The sequence below is a fragment of the Pleurodeles waltl genome, chromosome 6, assembly GCF_031143425.1.
Source record: "Pleurodeles waltl isolate 20211129_DDA chromosome 6, aPleWal1.hap1.20221129, whole genome shotgun sequence".
Taxonomy (NCBI): Eukaryota; Metazoa; Chordata; class Amphibia; order Caudata; family Salamandridae; genus Pleurodeles; species Pleurodeles waltl.
In genome coordinates, this window is record NC_090445.1 from 171,186,521 (window position 1) to 171,203,686 (window position 17,166).

General features: G+C 46.9%; 1 protein-coding gene across 2 annotated transcripts in view; it reads right to left on the reverse strand.

The window, feature by feature from the left end:
* Positions 1-5,321: 5,321 nt before the first annotated feature.
* Positions 5,322-17,166, reverse strand: part of AARSD1 (alanyl-tRNA synthetase domain containing 1) — a 46,063-nt gene continuing 34,218 nt past the window's right edge. For both annotated transcript variants that reach the window (XM_069237748.1, XM_069237749.1), the window contains exons 10-12: positions 11,340-11,394; positions 7,420-7,514; positions 5,322-5,700 (exon numbers count right to left, since the gene is read on the reverse strand). In XM_069237748.1, coding sequence (XP_069093849.1) covers positions 5,562-5,700; positions 7,420-7,514; positions 11,340-11,394 — 289 coding nt within the window. In that variant the 3' untranslated portion in view covers positions 5,322-5,561. The remainder of the gene's footprint in view (positions 5,701-7,419; positions 7,515-11,339; positions 11,395-17,166) is intronic.

Sequence of the window (17,166 nt, forward strand, 5' to 3'; positions counted from 1 at the left end):
GGCAGTTCGGGCTGGACTGTTCCCATGGGGAACAGGGTCGAGACTGATTTGCATATGGCTGGGTCCAAACTGGAATGGCATGGGCAGCAAAAAAACGATGGATTAAACCCAGATCTGTGACTGGGGGAGAGTGTTTGCATTGTCAGCACTCCGTCCATCATTCTTTTGTGTTGTTAATGTCGCCCTAAGTGGGAAGGGTATGCCCAGACGTGGGTCCCGTGCTTCCCATGCCACTGGATTCAGGCTAGCCTGGCTGATGAGGGATGAAACCCCGAAACCGGTCCCAGGATGCTTGTTTCCAGTCCAGGGAAGACCTGGCCTGGCAGTTCGGGCTGGACTGTTCCCATGGGGAACAGGGTCGAGACTGATTTGCATATGGCTGGGTCCAAACTGGAATGGCATGGGCAGCAAAAAAACGATGGATTAAACCCAGATCTGTGACTGGGGGAGAGTGTTTGCATTGTCAGCACTCCGTCCATCATTCTTTTGTGTTGATCATGGAATTGTCACCCCAATGCCATTCTGGCATTGGGGGGACAATGCCATGATCCCCCAGGTCTCTAGCATAGTACCCGGGTACTGCCAAACTGACTTTCCGGGGTCTCCACTGCAGCTGCTGCTGCTGCTGCCAACCCCTCAGACAGGTTTCTGCCCTCCTGGGGTCCAGGCAGCCCTGATGCAGGAAGGCAGAACAAAGGACTTCCTCTGAGAGAGGGTGTAACACCCTCTCCCTTTGGAAATAGGTGTGAGGGCTGGGGAGGAGTAGCCTTCCCCAGCCTCTGGAAATGCTTTGATGGGCACAGATGGTGTCCATCTCTGCATAAGCCAGTCTACACCGGTTCAGGGATCCCCCAGCCCTGCTCTGGTGTGAAACAGGACAAAGGTAAGGGGAGTGACCACTCCCCTGACCTGCACCTCCCAGGGGAGGTGCCCAGAGCTCCTCCAGTGTGTCCCAGACCTCTGCCATCTTGGAAACAGAGGTGTTTGTGGCACACTGGACTACTCTGAGTGGCCAGTGCCAGCAGGTGACGTCAGAGACTCCTTCTGATAGGCTCTTACCTCTCTTGGTAGCCAATCCTCCTTCCTTGGTAGCCAAACCTCCTTTTCTGGCTATTTAGGTTCTCTGCTTTAGGGAATTCTTCAGATAACAAATGCAAGAGCTCATCAGAGTTCCTCTGCATCTCCCTCTTCACCTTCTGCCAAAGGATCGACCGCTGACTGCTCAGGATGCCTGCAAAACCGCAACAAAGTAGCAAGACGACTACTAGCAACCTTGTATCGCTTCATCCTGCCGGCTTTCTCGACTGTTTCCAGGTGGTGCATGCTCTGGGGGTAGCCTGCCTCCTCTCTGCACCAGGAGCTCTGAAGAAATCTCCCGTGGGTCGACGGAATCTTCCCCCTGCAACCGCAGGCACCAAAAGACTGCATCACCGGTCCTCTGGGTCCCCTCTCAGCAAGACGAGCGTAGTCCCTGGAACTCAGCAACTCTGTCCAAGTGACTCCCACAGTCCAGTGACTCTTCAGTCCAAGTTTGGTGGAGGTAAGTCCTTGCCTCCCCACACTAGACTGCATTGTTAGGTACCGCGTGATTTGCAGCTGCTCCGGCTCCTGTGCACTCTTCCAGGATTTCCTTCGTGCACAGCCAAGCCTGGGTTCCAGACACTCCTTCCTGCAGTGCACAACCTTATGAGTTCTCCTCCGGCGTCGTGGGACTCCCTTTTGTGACTTCGGGTGGACTCTTCTTCCTAGTGCCTGTTCAGGTACTTCTGCGGGTGCTGCCTGCTTCTGTGAGGGCTCCCTGACCTGCTGGGCACCCCCTCTGTCTCCTCATCCAAGTGGTGACATCCTGGTCCCTCCTGGGCCACAGCAGCACCCAAAAACCCTAACCGCAACCCTTGCAGCTAGCAAGGCTTGTTTGCGGTCTTTCTGCATGGGATCACCTCTGCAAGCTTCATCGTGACGTGGAACATCCATCCTCCAAAGGGGAAGTTCCTAGTCCTCTTCTTTCTTGCAGAACTCCAAGCTTCTTCCAACAGGTGGCAGCTTCCTTGCACCCTCAGCTGGCATTTCCTGGGCTCCTGCCCACTCTCGACACTGTCGCGACTCTTGGACTTGGTCCCCTTGTCTTACAGGTACTCAGGTCCGGAAATCCACTGTTGTTGCATTGCTGGTGTTTGTTCTTCCTGCAGAATCCCCCTATCACGACATCTGTGCTCTATGGGGGTAGTAGGTGCACTTTACACCTACCTCTCAGGGTCTTGGGTTGGGCTATTTTTCAAACCCTCACTGTTTTCTTACAGTCCCTGCGACCCTCTACAAGCTCACATAGGTTTGGGGTCCATTCATGGTTCACATTCCACTTTTGGAGTATATGATTTGTGTTGCCCCTATACCTATGTGCTCCTATTGCAATCTACTGTAACTTTACACTGCTTGCATTACTTTTCTTGCTATTACCTGCATAATTTTGGTTTGTGTACTTATATCTTGTGTATATATATTATCCTCATACTGAGGGTACTCACTTAGATACTTTTGGCATATTGTCATAAAAATAAAGTACCTTTATTTTTAGTACTTCTGTCTATTGTGTTTTCTTATGATATTGTGCATATGACACCAGTGGTATAGTAGGAGCTTTACATGTCTCCTAGTTCAGCCTAAGCTGCTTTGCCATAGCTACCTTCTATCAGCCTAAGCTGCTAAAAACACCTCTTCTACACTAATAAGGGATAACTGGACCTGGCACAAGGTGTAAGTACCTCTTGTACCCACTACAAGCCAGGCCAGCCTCCTACACTAACCCCCCCCCCCCAGCCACGCCCCCAGCTCAATGTAATGAGTACCTGCACTTATTTTTTTCCATTTAAAGCACTGGTTCTAGGCCATGCCGTGGGATGCTCACTGAGACCCAGGACCACTCTCACCCAGATTCAGACCCTGAAGACTATTCCAGTCTCTCTATAGAGAGGGATCCCGTCACATATAAGAATTCCGGTTCGTGGCTTAATGCCAGTACTGAAGCTTCTGTGTTGCTGTTTTGTGCACAGACGCAAGTGGGCGCGTGCTGGCAGTGGCTGCTTCAAGTGCCAATTTGGATCAGCAAGCCTTTACACCAATGATCAACCCTAGCCTGGGTCTATAGCGCCTTGTCCCTTCTCCTTACCACCTTTATCCCAGATGCTCTGTCCCACAAGCATATTACTGCACTGAAGGGAATCCTCTGCTAGATTCAATGTGGGGCACATTCAGGTGGTGTTCAGCTTATAAACAATGCCTAAGATCGAAGCTAAAACAACCCTTTCTCTTTCAGTGTGGGGGTGGTCCCAACGCACGTGCCTGTATTTTAAGGCCTGCTTAAGCCTACTTGCGAATAGTTTTTAAATCATGTTAAAAACGTATATAGTGAAATATTCACTGAATCCTCCTGCCACTTTCTGATCATTTATAATGTGTTTTCGCACAGGTGGCCTTTGATTCTTTACGTAGTGGAAGCGAGTCCCACAGTTTGGTGGTGGCCAGAGAGGAAGCTCTACTACCTAAAAGCGACTGTGTAATGGGGCAGAGAGGTCACCAGGAAAACGGATTCGTGGACTGCACAGTCATCACAAGTTTATACCACTTGGATTTAGCAGCCACAAATATATTTTAGCTGAAAAAGTATACTTATCAACATTATTTTATAAAAATGACAACAAATACACACAATGATCTTGACTGTACACTTATTCTCTATTCTGTTCTGCTATGCTCTGTTCTCTGTCACAGTGCCTTGCTTTTTCCTTTTTGCTTCTGGGAGATATATGCACCCGATGAACACGGGGACAATGGCTTGGGTGGTTGGGAATTACCTATTTACCTTTATGAACAATAACAAATTTAATGGACTTTACCCCTGCATTCTCACTGGATTCACATTCCACTGTGCCGTGGGAATGTGGGTTCTGACAGATGGGTGCTCTCGGATTGTTTGTGGGAGATCTTGGATTGTTTGGGCTGTCTTAAACTCCAAACGATCTGAGAGCAGCCACCTGTCAGAAGCCACTTTCCCATGGCACAGTGGAATGTGAATCCAGTGAGCCCATATTATGCCACTCCCCCTTACAGTGGTGCAACATCACAATGTGGACGCAGGAGGCTTACTGGCCTGGTTCTTAAGAGGATACTAGGGTTCTAAATACAAAGCAAACGCACCAAATTCTTGATGTTCAGGAACTCACTGCCAGTGAGTCACTTTGCTATGTCTCGAAAATACGTATAGTCATCAAGGACTAAATTGGAAACTCAATTTTTAGGTTTCGCCTGTACTGTGCTTGTGTTGTGTTTGTAAAATCTCCTGTGGCAAAAAAAAAAAAATCTTAAAAGGGGCTTAGAGCCCATCCATTACTCCCATGTCGCTCTGGCTTTCTTGCTTCTTATTGGACAGTGCCTCCTCCTCGCTTCCGGCTTCCTCCCTAGGCTCTGTATGTGCCCATGCTGTGGAGCTTTGACCAAGTACTGCGTCCTGTCTGTGCTTGGGCACCTACAGAAGAACGGTTTTCAGGTTGCAGCCTGCGAGACAGCGCACCTCTCTCATTTGCTAAAGACATCTCGGGGACATTCAGAAAGCTGATCTGGGAATGCAATCTGCCCGTTGCTTGCCATTGGGTTTGTAACTCACATGTTCTTGCTTTCCATTTGCTGGCCATCACTTTTCCAGGTCGTTACTAACTTGTGCCACCTGCCTAGGATAAGGGCATAGTCATTGTTCCATTATGCACCCCAAAGGTTTCACATTTGGAACTGTTTATGCATTAGCTAGAAAAAAAACACCAGCACTGGCAAAGTCAATAGGTTTCGTCTATGCAAGATTTATTGGCTATGTCAATTCTTTTAGGGATGTTGCACAGCAGCGCATGATGCTGTGCAAAATGGCTGAAACTAAAGAAAATAATAGCGATATCACGCAGTCAACGCTGGTCGCGTTCCAGGACTTTTTCTTTACTTTAAGCCCTGTTGCACAGCTGCTAGTGCAGCTGCGCATCATGTCTAGAAAAACATAGATAAAGCCAACAGATCTCACATAAGCTAAACCTATTGGCTTTGCCAGTGCTTGTGTCCGTCTACTGACAGGACCTGGTTTTGTCTCAGGAAAGCATCTCTCAATACGGCATCTACTGGAAAAAACAGGATATCATGAAGGTTGTACTGTGTAATGTATAACACTACAGATATCAACAGGGGCAAAAAGGTTGACTTGACACTTGTATATATATAAAAGAAACTAAGGTAACTTTATGTGATGCTGAAATTCTGACCAAAGAATTAAAAAGAGATGGCAATTTTTCCACAACAAAGTAGTGTTTTATTTGTTTTTTTTTTTAACAGGAACTGTAAACAAAGTAAGCTTAGTAAAATAATTTGCCAACTAACCATAAAGAAGTAAATTAAAAATGAAATGTTTTTATTTCCTGAGAATCTTCCTATTCACACGACACCAGGACTTTCACGTTAGAGACACCTGGGCAAGATCTTAAGTGCTGTATTTATTGAGTCCTCTGCATGCTCCTTGAATGTCCTGCTCATTCTTCCTTTGTGCTCAGCTCATTTACAGATTGCTGTAATAGCTCCTCCACTTCAGCGCGCCGGCTCATCTTGTTGGCCTTGCCTTGGAAGCGCCCTCGCTTGCCCGCTCCTTTGCCTTCCAGGAGTTCTGCCACTCTGTCCCAAAGAAAGGAAACCAAAAGTGTAAAGAGTATGACACCTAAGGTACAGATACGTTTTTTTTTTTTATTTCCCTGTTCCCGCTGCCACTCACACCTTTGAGCACAGTACACAAACCACAATTCTCCATCATTCAAGAAAGTCTGGTGGCTCACAGAACGAAAATCCATAGCACCATTGAAAAAACCCCACAGAATAACTTATTTGATGCTGAATAGATGAGATCCTATTACAGGGAAAATAGGGTTCCTCTGAAAGGTGCACTATATTAAGTTTAGAAACTCTTTCCTGATTTGAAATCTGGGCTGGATCAGGAACAGGCTGATGGGACTATCAGCATCATTTATGGTTTGCTTGGTAGCTCAATAGGTCAGCCGAAGCCCTGGCTGCTGCTCCTCTGGCTGAGGACCACCGACCACAGCTCGAGGGGCTTGTGTGCCTGGCGGCATCTCTATGCCTTTACTGCCTCTGCACGGAATGCACTGAAGAGGTAAATATACAATTACATGCAAATTCACTAAATATCTCAGCTGCAGAAAGTGCACATTTATGCTACTGAAAATAGATCAAAGTAGGGCAATTTAATTTTTTCCCCACATGGGAAAAATATCCTTCCCCATGGAGAAACACGTTTTCCTGCACACCCATCAATTTTGGTTATGTTCCCTCCCCATTTCCACCCTTCGACTGACAACTGTTCATTTGTGACCATATCCAGGGAAGAACGCATGCCTTGTAAAAGGTTTGTGAAAATTAATTAACAGGGCATACCCAGCCTGCAAACTACTCATCTAAATCTACTCAAACGTAAAAGTATGCCTGACTGGTGTAAATATTTAAGTGAGTACTACTGCTTAGCTTGTACAACATTAGAAGGTTGAGCTCCATTGAAGGAAAAGGAGTAGCTCCGGGCTTATAATGGCTGGTATAAGACTTCTGCTCCAACATTCCAATGTTTGTCTTTATGTTTCTCCCTTTTTAATTTAGGAAATTCTACCCTTAGTGGGTGGAAGTTCCTAGTAGCCTTATAGCCCTTCTGCCTCAGGCTATGCTGATTATTAAAAGCCCTCTCCCTCGGTATATGTCCCAACTCAGGTTCGGGGCCTTTAAGAACCAGTTTAGCCCTCACCAGCGGACAACAGTATAAATTCACACTTTTTCAATTCAATTGAAAAGGTGAATTTACATCTTTCATGCAGGACATCTACACATGTAACTTTGATGTGCAAATGGCTTTGTGAATAAGGTAGCTCAGTACAGTGCAAGCTTATCTGTTTTAATCTTCATGTTTTTAAAGTTCAGAAAAACTGACAAAGTACTTAACTAAATCACTGAGAAACAAAGTGGGTCTCCTGATTAAGGAGAAACCCAATTGCTGCAGCAACAGCAAAATTCAAGACAGCCATGAAGGAAGCCTACTGGAACTAAGGCCAATCGAAAGTATATGCAAAACAATGTGCATATGAAGCTGAATTTCAAAATCACCCAATTATGTAATTTTCAACTACTTCAGCCTCAATTCCTTTAGGGGCACGAAAAAACAGCACTAGTACAAACAACATTCACAAAATGAGTTTGTTACGTTGTACAATGCTGTAAGAATTGCTAACCTTTTACTGCTGAAAAATCATGTCCAATCATGTCATGAGCTCAAATCCCAAGAAGACAGGCTCGGCATTCAGTATTAACAGCATCAGAATTTAAGATATCATTTACCTGGGTCCCAATTTTTCCACCACATCGGTGGGTCCCGCTAGCAAAAATAATCCTGCAGCTTTCTCATCCCCGACTGTAAGGAACGTCAATGTTTCCTGTGAATAAACAATGGTAAAAAAGACAATAGGAAAACAAGTAAATAATTTTATGCTCAAAACGTGTATCTTTTGCATGATATTCACTGTTTAAGAGAGCCTCTCTTTAGAGAACAAAGGCGCTGCTTCATCAATGATACTCCTGCCCAACTGCAAGACAGGTATTATTTCTGTTCTTTTTGCAAACTAAACACTTTCCCACAAAATGTTCAGAACCTGCTTTTTTTGCACTAGGTCAACAGCAAATATTAATCAAAAACCGCGCAGAAAAAAAAAGGAGAAACGTCAGTTCCACTCACTTATGATTTTAAGCCTGGGCCACGGTACGACACTTTACCACAGCCTTTTATTTTTTTACCAGAACTCCTGGAGAGACAATCCTGCCTTTTAAAAAATCCCCGTCACTGCTCTTGAAAGAGACTATTTTTGTGAGGTAAGACTTTGGACCTTATTATGAGTTTGGCGGGTGGAAAAGCCCACCCGCCAAACTCCCACGGTCGGGTTACTGCCTATACGGCATCCCTCCCACAGCCCCTATTACGAGTTTCCCACTGGGCCAGTGGGAAACAGCCCACAACATTGACACCGCCTCGTAATCGAGCCGGCGGCAATGTTGCGGTGCGTCGGGAGCAACAGCACCAGCTGTGCTTTTCACTGTCTGCTAAGTAGACAGTAAAAAGAGAGACAGGGCTGACCATGAGGGCCTTTGCCATGTCCATGCCATGTGCATGAGCAGTGCAGGGGCCCCCACGGGGCCCCCAGCACCTTGTCTCAGCCAGCTTTTAGATGGCAGTGCAATCCCCATGTAAAAGCCGGTGGAGAGGGGACTTGTAATCCCTATGGCAGCGCTTCCTGCAGCGCTGCCCTGGCGGAATGGGACTGCCGGCACCAGCAGGCCATCGGGTGGGGGAAAAGTGGTGCCGGCGGTCCGACTTTGGCACGTTCGCCACAGTCGTAATGTGGAGGCCGGACCGGCGAACTGGCAGTGGTCCGACCACCAATGCAAGTCTAGCGGTCCTAGGACCGCCAAACTCGTAATGAGGAACTTTGTCTTTAGTGTCACTGAGCCCATATTGGTGAGAGCAAGCTATTCCAACACATGAAAAGACTAAACCAGCACTGATCTTGTCAATCTATTACACTGCCACACCAGATCAGAAGTTGTAAGCAAAGCCCATGTCAACACACTAACTTGTGCAAAGGGTGCTCTAGGTAGGTAACCAAGTCAAGCTCGCTGTTTAATGCTATTTACAGGCCTTAGAACTCTTTCTGTTTAACCTCCAACATCCTATTTGCCAGAAAAGATCTAAACCAGTCAATCATTACACCTGATACCATTCAAGTCCTGTAGGACAAACCTGTATTTAATGCAGCACACTGGTTCAGCTCACCAAATGTGAAGTTGCTCCTCTGCTACCGTAAAAAACACTCTTTCACACTGAAAACAGCAGACTCTCTACCCTTATAATGTCTGATTGTACTTTTCTAGATGATAGCTCAACTGCTTGCTATCCTTTGACATTTGGCAGGACTGGTGCTGGGCAACAGGCCAATATCTAGGTAGGTCCGCTGGATGCACTACAGGCATGCTCAATACTGGTTTAAGACACAGGACTATTTTTCTGGCATATGCTGGTGTACACTCTTTAATGACAGGTATTTAGTAAGTATCTCCTGAGCAATGCATGGTGTTCAATTCCACTATGAGCATGGCACTCTTCCGCGGGAGTGACCTTGGTTAATGCACATTTAAGTGGGACATTCGATTTTGTGAGTCTGAATCTGATCGCAGAGCTCACAAGACAATGGCTTTGCCCCTAACTATGAATAACATTTTTAAGGTATATCAGCCATGATTTCAGACCTGATGTTAACCATTTTGTTTATGGACAACTCTTGAATTTTAAAGAACTTTCCACTGAGTAGCCTTTGTTCAGGGCAGAGGCACATTTCTGAGTCCCCGTTAAAGCCTTCATTATGAGTGACCCGTTAATGGCTCCCATAATTCTGGCTTCCAGAAATACTGTTACTCGTAATCCTGGTAACTACAAGTACCAGGTTCACCAATGAACCAAGACTACCAATGACTCTTAATGAGGAATTAAGTCTTTTCAAGAGTTCTCTTGTGAAATCTACTGCTGCTGTGATCAAGTCCTTATAATAGATTTATTTGCATGTACTTTGGTTTTCTACTTACTTTCTTGGCTAAATGATCAGATTATTTTCTATGACAATTTCATATTTTTGATTTCGATATGACCACTACAAATTTGTATTTTCATCTATATAGCTCTAGTGAGTATGATTTTTAGGGGTCTGGTCCTCTCAGAAACAAAATGATGACCAGAGTGAGGCCACAAATATTTGTAAGGATTTTTTTGTATTGAAAACTGCTAAACATTTCTCAGCACTATCTAGATGTTTCAATTTGCTAAGCTGTCCTTATAATAATGCAATACTAGTATTTACTCGTGTCATGCTTCAAGATTTGTTTGCAGAAGTATACACGTTTTTCTTTATCGTCTGATATTTTGCATGGCACAGAAACCACTTTTTAGCAGAGACTCAACGGGCAATCATATCAGATACTATACAAGGTACAAACCTCTAACTGCTAGTACCACTTTTCGCAGGAAAACGGCACTGCCAGGTAAACAGGAGAGGGTATCTGACTGTTTGAGTGAATGTAAGCAGCCCTAGAATACAACTTTGGGTCACAGATGCCAGAGCCAAAATATGGGATCATGCATTAAAAGTATATTACTCATCATATATTCATAGCACCTCCACTTCAACATACCAATTACCCTGTAGAGTGAAATCCTCTGCATACATTCCGATATACATTATTAACATGGCCCATCAACTTTTATTTGGTGTAGGCATTCCATAAATATTCATTTTAAAACATGAATAAATACATAACAAATGAAGGATAACACAGAGCATCATCACCGACAGGAACAATGGTCATTTGGGAAGGCAACAACAGACCAACAATGACACTACAGTCCCAAACAGCGGCCAAATGCCCAGATTTGAGCTACACAAATCTCAGTACATGCCTATGGACAACACTAAAACGTTTAGACTTTGAAAAAATATATCAAACCACTGAATGGTGGAAAAATGCACAATATGTGAATCTATATTAGATTCACACTGCAAAATCGATTTATGTAGATTTAAATACATCAATTCTTTGCATCAGTGCAAGTAATTCTTCCTCAACTCTGTACAGCGCTTTTCTGTTGCTACTAAACAACATGTATGTGTTTAAATCCGATAATATTTTTTTTTATATGAAATAATATTTTTGCAACAATCATCAAAAACATAAATAAGGACAGAACGTGCAGCATTTCGCCCTCTTCAATCTAGTAAAGAACATAAAGGCCCCCCCGAAGGACCTTCAGCTGATTGAAAACCCCTGTGCTCAGCCAATAAACAAAGGTTTGCTTTCAGCTAGAGAAAGCAAAGTTAGCAGTAAATGTTTGATAGGTCAATCCACCGGAAGCCAAATCAGTCATTGTACTCAGCAAAACATGTTATTCATACACCACATTTTGAAAGCTAGTAGCCAGTTGTTAAAAAGTCCTGACACCGATTTACTAACACAAGATTGCTACATAACATTTGTGGCCTAGTGAAGAAAACTATGATACATTAGTATACATTTTCGCGATAGCACCGATCAATGTGTCACACTGGGATGCTTACAATCATGACATCATTAGGACAACAAGAGATGTCCACTGTCTCAGAATACAGTGAAAAGAAACCATAAGCCAGGAGTACAAACCTAGTAAGTGGGAATCGACTCACCTCCGTTCCAATCTCATTGACAATGATGTTCATAAATTCATTATCCCCGTCCTTCCTGTGTTGCAGCAGAAAGAAACAAAAAATTCAGATGTCACGTTAAGAAGAAGGAAGATACTCTGTATTGAAATGGTGGCATGGCTTCTTCTCAACACCTCTGAGTGATCCCAAGCAGACTACACAGATACTAGATGCTGCTATTCCACAAACCTCACTAGATGCCACACTCCACATCCCTTTCTAGATGCAGCAAATCCACATCCCTTTCTAGATGCAGCCATTCCACATCCCTTTCTAGATGCAGCCATTCCACATCCCTTTCTAGATGCGATCACTCCACACTCCTTGCTAGATGATGTCACTCCACATTCTTTTTTAGATGTTTCCACTTCATTTGTAGCCACTTCACTTGCTTTTATAGATGCTGCCACTCCACATGCTGTGCCAGTAGCTGCCACTTCACTTCCTTTTCTAGCTGCCGCTATTCCACATGTTGTAGCAGATGCAGCCAGTTCACAATCTTTTTGCACAACCTCAAACTTTACTCCCAAAATGCTTCTTTTCAAAAATCACTATTTTGTATTTTGCGGATAGAAAACTAGAATAAATTGCAGCACAAAGTATTTTGTGGTCTTATTGTGCATTTAACTCGGGGAATTTAAGAGGCATTCGCCCCATTAAAAACAGTGGCACACCAAAGATGGGGACATAGGACTATCGCCAAGAAGACTGACATGAAGTGGACATCTGGGGACACAATCTTCTAAGCTAGATGAACTGAAGAGCAATCAGATCTTTTCTACCCCTTTGCAAACTGGGAAATAAGAAGATGCTTACAGGGAAGAGTCAGCATTGATTTCTGACTCTTTGATAGATTGAGGCATGCCTCAGGCAGCCACTTTTTGTGTGGTCAACTGTAAGCACAAGAACAGTAGTATAAATGAAAAAAACAGTTCTTTTGGAAAGGCAACTTCAGTTCTTTTTCTTCCTCGTCCGATAAAGGAGGGCTCCCTTGGTGTTAGGCCTGACTTAGACTTAGGGCCTCATTACGACTTTGGCAGTCTTTACCAAAGACCGCTGAAGCCGCTGCAGCCAACAGACCACGTAGGTGCTGGCAGTCTGCTGACCGCCATATTAGGAGTTGTGGTGGGACGTCTGCCCATTTATAGGCGGGAGTCCAACTCTGTCGGCCTGGCTGACGGAGTTGAAAAGGCGGTTGCATCACCAGCGCAGCCATGCCAGCAAGACTCCGCCTGCCATATTACGAGCCGTGTTGGGTGTGTGCATGTATGTGTGCAAATGGGGGTGTCTGATTGCGTGTTTGTGAGCAAGCAAGTGGGGGTGTCTGGATGTATGCGTGTGGTTAGGGGGGTGTGTCTGCATGCATGCGGAGGGGAGGGGGCTTGTACGGGTGCGAGTGAGTAGGTGTGACCGCCATGGAAAGCCTGGTGGTCTGTAGCCTCATAATCCGGCCAGAAGGCAGGCAGAGGCCTTCCGCCGTGCTGGAGGAGCTCACTGCCAGCCGCATCTGTGCAACCGTACGGCAGGCCAGGCGGTGGTACGGCTTATGCCAAACCCTACAGCTTGTAATGCGATGGTCTTTACCGCCGGGTGTGGCAGTAAGACTGCCAGCCTCGTAATGAGGGCCTTAGTGTCTCACTGAAGCCATTGGTAGTTTCAGTGCCCATAACTGCTGAAACTCCTACTGTCTCCTCTGAATCAACCCAATTGCTGCAGAAGAGAAGACCTGACAGCAGGCTAGAGGAGGGGCAGGTTTTACCAAGCTTGTGAAATACTCAAACCCTAGCATTGGTGTGCCTACTTTGTCAGTTCCTTTTCAGCCACTGCTGTGCCTTCAAACCTCTGTGGGCTGTCTGGAGTGTGATTGCAGATTTCCTGCAGACCACAATCTGCTGGTGAGTTCAGTATATGTGTCTTTCAATTTCTACATTTATCTCCAATGCAGTGTCTCTCATCTTTCCTGCTGTCCACATTGTTGCTTTCTCCCAATGCATCAGAGTGTCTATCACTCAGTGTTTGTGACTCTGTCTCTGTGCATGTATTTGTTTCCAAGTCCCATGTGTAGATTTCTCCTAGTGTATTTTCCGGTGTTACCCTGTGTCATTCTCTCCAGTGTTCTTTCTATGTTTCCTTGGTCTGTATCTTCCTCCGTCACCCGTGATTCCTTGTATCTGTGTCAAACTAGTTCTGTCTCCCTATGTCTGTCTCTTAAGCATCTCCTCCTGTCTGTACATCCAGGTGGTATCCCTGTGTCCTTGCCCCTCTAAATCTCCATGTGTATAATCTGTCCCAGTGTAGATGTCTTCCAATTCCTCTCCTGTCTCCGTCACATGGTGGTCCTGGCTACTCGCTCAAGTATTGGTTTCCCTCTGGGCAAGAGTTACATTGTTACTGGATCCGGACTTCCCTGTTCCAGTTCAATGTTTCTATGGCCATTTAGTGCACGTGCTGGAGAAGTTTGGGGGGATATCCGGTTTTCAGGTCAATCACCACAGGATTCTCCTTTTTCCCTAGGGGGTTTGGCCAAGCTGGGGTGGGGGAGACTCTAGAATCTGAGACTATGGTGGGAAGTAGACATGTTCCGATATCTGGGAGTTAAAGCTGCATTAACAGCTGACCGTCAATATGCCTAAAATGTGGGAAGGGAGATATAGGAGCTGCATATCTTAGTGTGCTTCTGGTGTATGCTTCCACTGCCTATTATGGGATGGGCGGCAGTAGCCAAGACGGTGCTGCTGCTGAGTTGTTTATAACACCTTCAAAACACTCTTTGTCCACTAACGGAAGAAGTATTTAAGTAGTTAAATAGCATCTATCACTGGTGTGGGCTGGTTGGTGTCCTAGGGTGGCGCTGGAAATGCTTCAAATTGACAGGGAGCTGGGAGGTGTGGGTCTACTGAACCTTTAATTTTATTATTATGAAGCCCACATCCAGCATGCTGCCCAGTGGCGAGTGGAAGAGGACAACTGGGAGAAATGATCACAGAGGGGTACGTGCGGTGGGTAGTCAGTGACAGTGCGGCTGATGAGAGGGGAAGGCTTAGGGTATGCGGTGCCATACATTGCTCATAAGACCGCCCAAATATGGGAGCAAATTATTAAGAAAGTTGTCAGGCATCCACCATTTGCCAGAGACTTAAATGTTTGGGACTTGAATCCCTTTTGTTGTATCAGCACTGACATGACGACTGCTGGAAAGAAGTGGGATGCCAACTACTTGGTGACTTATACCCAGGGGACGCTTTTGTCACCTTTCAGGTTGGCCATCGGCAGTTTCTGCAATATGCTAAACTAGCTAAAACAGCGAGGGAGGTGTGGACGGACTTCCCCCATTGCACCCCCCGATTCCCACCACAACACACGTCCTAGAAAGTAGTTTGCAGATTGGCATGGGACGCCACATGTTAGCACTGACATATAGGGCACTGAAATTCAATGCAGATTAGCATGGGACACCACCTGATACCACTGACATACAGGGCACTGAAATCTGATTATCTTAAAACTAACTATGATGCTCTTGACAAATAGGCAGTGGGCAAGGACAAGCAAGCTGGTGCAGAAAGTATCAGGGAATGAATGGCTTAAATAATACACTTCAATTTTCTTCATCGCACGTATCTGACCTCAAGTACATTAACCAACATATACCCGACTAGATCTCACGACTGCCCCCCATGTGGGATGGAAGAAGCAACGTTCCTACTCATTGCTGGTCCTGCCCGGATGTCTTGGAATATTGGCACAGAGAGGGGAAGGTGGTGCAGGGGCCGGCGGGAATCTTGTTGTCATTGCAACCTTGCCAACTTTTATTGGGTCTTGTAGAACGACCGAAAGGGCAAAATGCAAAACATATTTCTGCAAAATAACGAATTTTCACTGGATGGCTAGATATGTGCCATTCCAGTATTGAGTCATGGGTGCAAAACAAGCTGGAATGGTCCCTGGCAGAAGAAACACATATACAAATGAGCAGGGGAGCCAAAAAACGTACAGGATGACTTAATAGCTTGGGGAGCCATTACTGAGGATTTGGCTGAGTAAGGGGGCACTGAGGGGCAAGGGGGCACTAACGACTCAACCTGAACATGCAACAGGGTTGAAGAACGTGGGACGCGTTTATATAAAATCTGCACTTAACATTGGACAATTTGGCTACAATGAGTGCACCGCCTATGGCTGTTGAATACTAATAATTGTACTTATTCATACACTGTGAGAGCTCGGATGATGAGTGATGGCAGTAGGGAAGGCGGTGGGGCGATATCGAAGGAGTGGGACCACGTAATACATTATACTACTCACAAATAAAACAAGAGAGAAAAACAAGAAAATGACAAAAGTGTGCAAAAGGCTTGTTATTGTTTGTACTGGAATTTGTATAAATAAAGAAATCAACCAAAAATATTTCCATGGACCAATGCCTGCTTTTCCCTGGCCAAAGGCCAGCGACCATGACTCCCTTATCCAGCGACTGTGCCTTTCCCCTTGTCGAGTATCCATAACTCGAAAGGATGAGCACCTGAGGACCCACATTCCATCCATATTTTGTGACCTCCCACACAGAATCCTTAAACCCATCCTCACCCTTCACCAACGACACCCATCTCTGGTCCAATATAAGCACCCCAGCCCATCATCCATCAATCGTTCAGCATCCAAGAGGCCATTCCCAACATCCACAAGACCCTGCCATGGTACAGCATCCACAAGACCCTGCCCAGACCCCGCACCCACGAGCCCCTGCCCAGGCCCAGCATCCACGAGCCCCTGCTCAGGCCCAGCATCCACGAGCCCCTGCCCAGGCCCAGCATCCACGAGCTCCTGCCCAGGCCCAGCATCCACGAGCCCCTGCTCACTCAGGCCCAGCATCCACGAGCCCCTGCTCACTCAGGCCCAGCATCCACGAGCCCCTGCTCACTCAGGCCCAGCATCCACGAGCCCCTGCTCACTCAGGCCCAGCATCCACGAGCCCCTGCTCACTCAGGCCCAGCATCCACGAGCCCCTGCTCACTCAGGCCCAGCATCCACGAGCCCCTGCTCACTCAGGCCCAGCATCCACGAGCCCCTGCCCAGGCCCAGCATCCACGAGCCCCTGCCCAGGCCCAGCATCCACGAGCCCCTGCCCAGGCCCAGCATCCACGAGCCCCTGCCCTGGCCCAGCATCCACGAGCCCCTGCCCTGGCCCAGCATCCACGAGCCCCTGCCCAGGCCCCAGCATCCACGAGCCCCTGCCCAGGCCCCAGCACCCACGAGCCCCTGCCCAGGCCCCAGCACCCACGAGCCCCTGCCCAGGCCCCAGCACCCACGAGCCCCTGCCCAGGCCCCAGCACCCACGAGCCCCTACCCAGGCCCCAGCACCCACGAGCCCCTGCCCAGGCCCCAGCACCCACGAGCCCCTAACCAGGCCCCAGCACCCACGACCCCCTAACCAGGCCCCAGCACCCACGAGCCCCTAACCAGGCCCCAGCACCCACGAGCCCATGCCCAGGCCCCAGCACCCACGAGCCCCTGCCCAGGCCCCAGCACCCACGAGCCCCTGCCCAGGCCCAGCGTCCACGAGCCCAGGACCAGTACCCATACGATCATGTCCCGACCCAGCATCCACAAACCCCTGCCGTGGTTTAGCATCCATGAGCCCCTGCCATGGTTCAGCATGCACAAACCCCACTAGTGTATATGAGTTCTGTTCCAAGGTCTGCAAACCCCTAAGCCCAGCACTCATGAACTAAACCATCCTAACACCCAGAACACATACCTATGCGTGTCTACAAGCCTGTAGGTGTGGGTGCAGGTCAGTTCACAAACT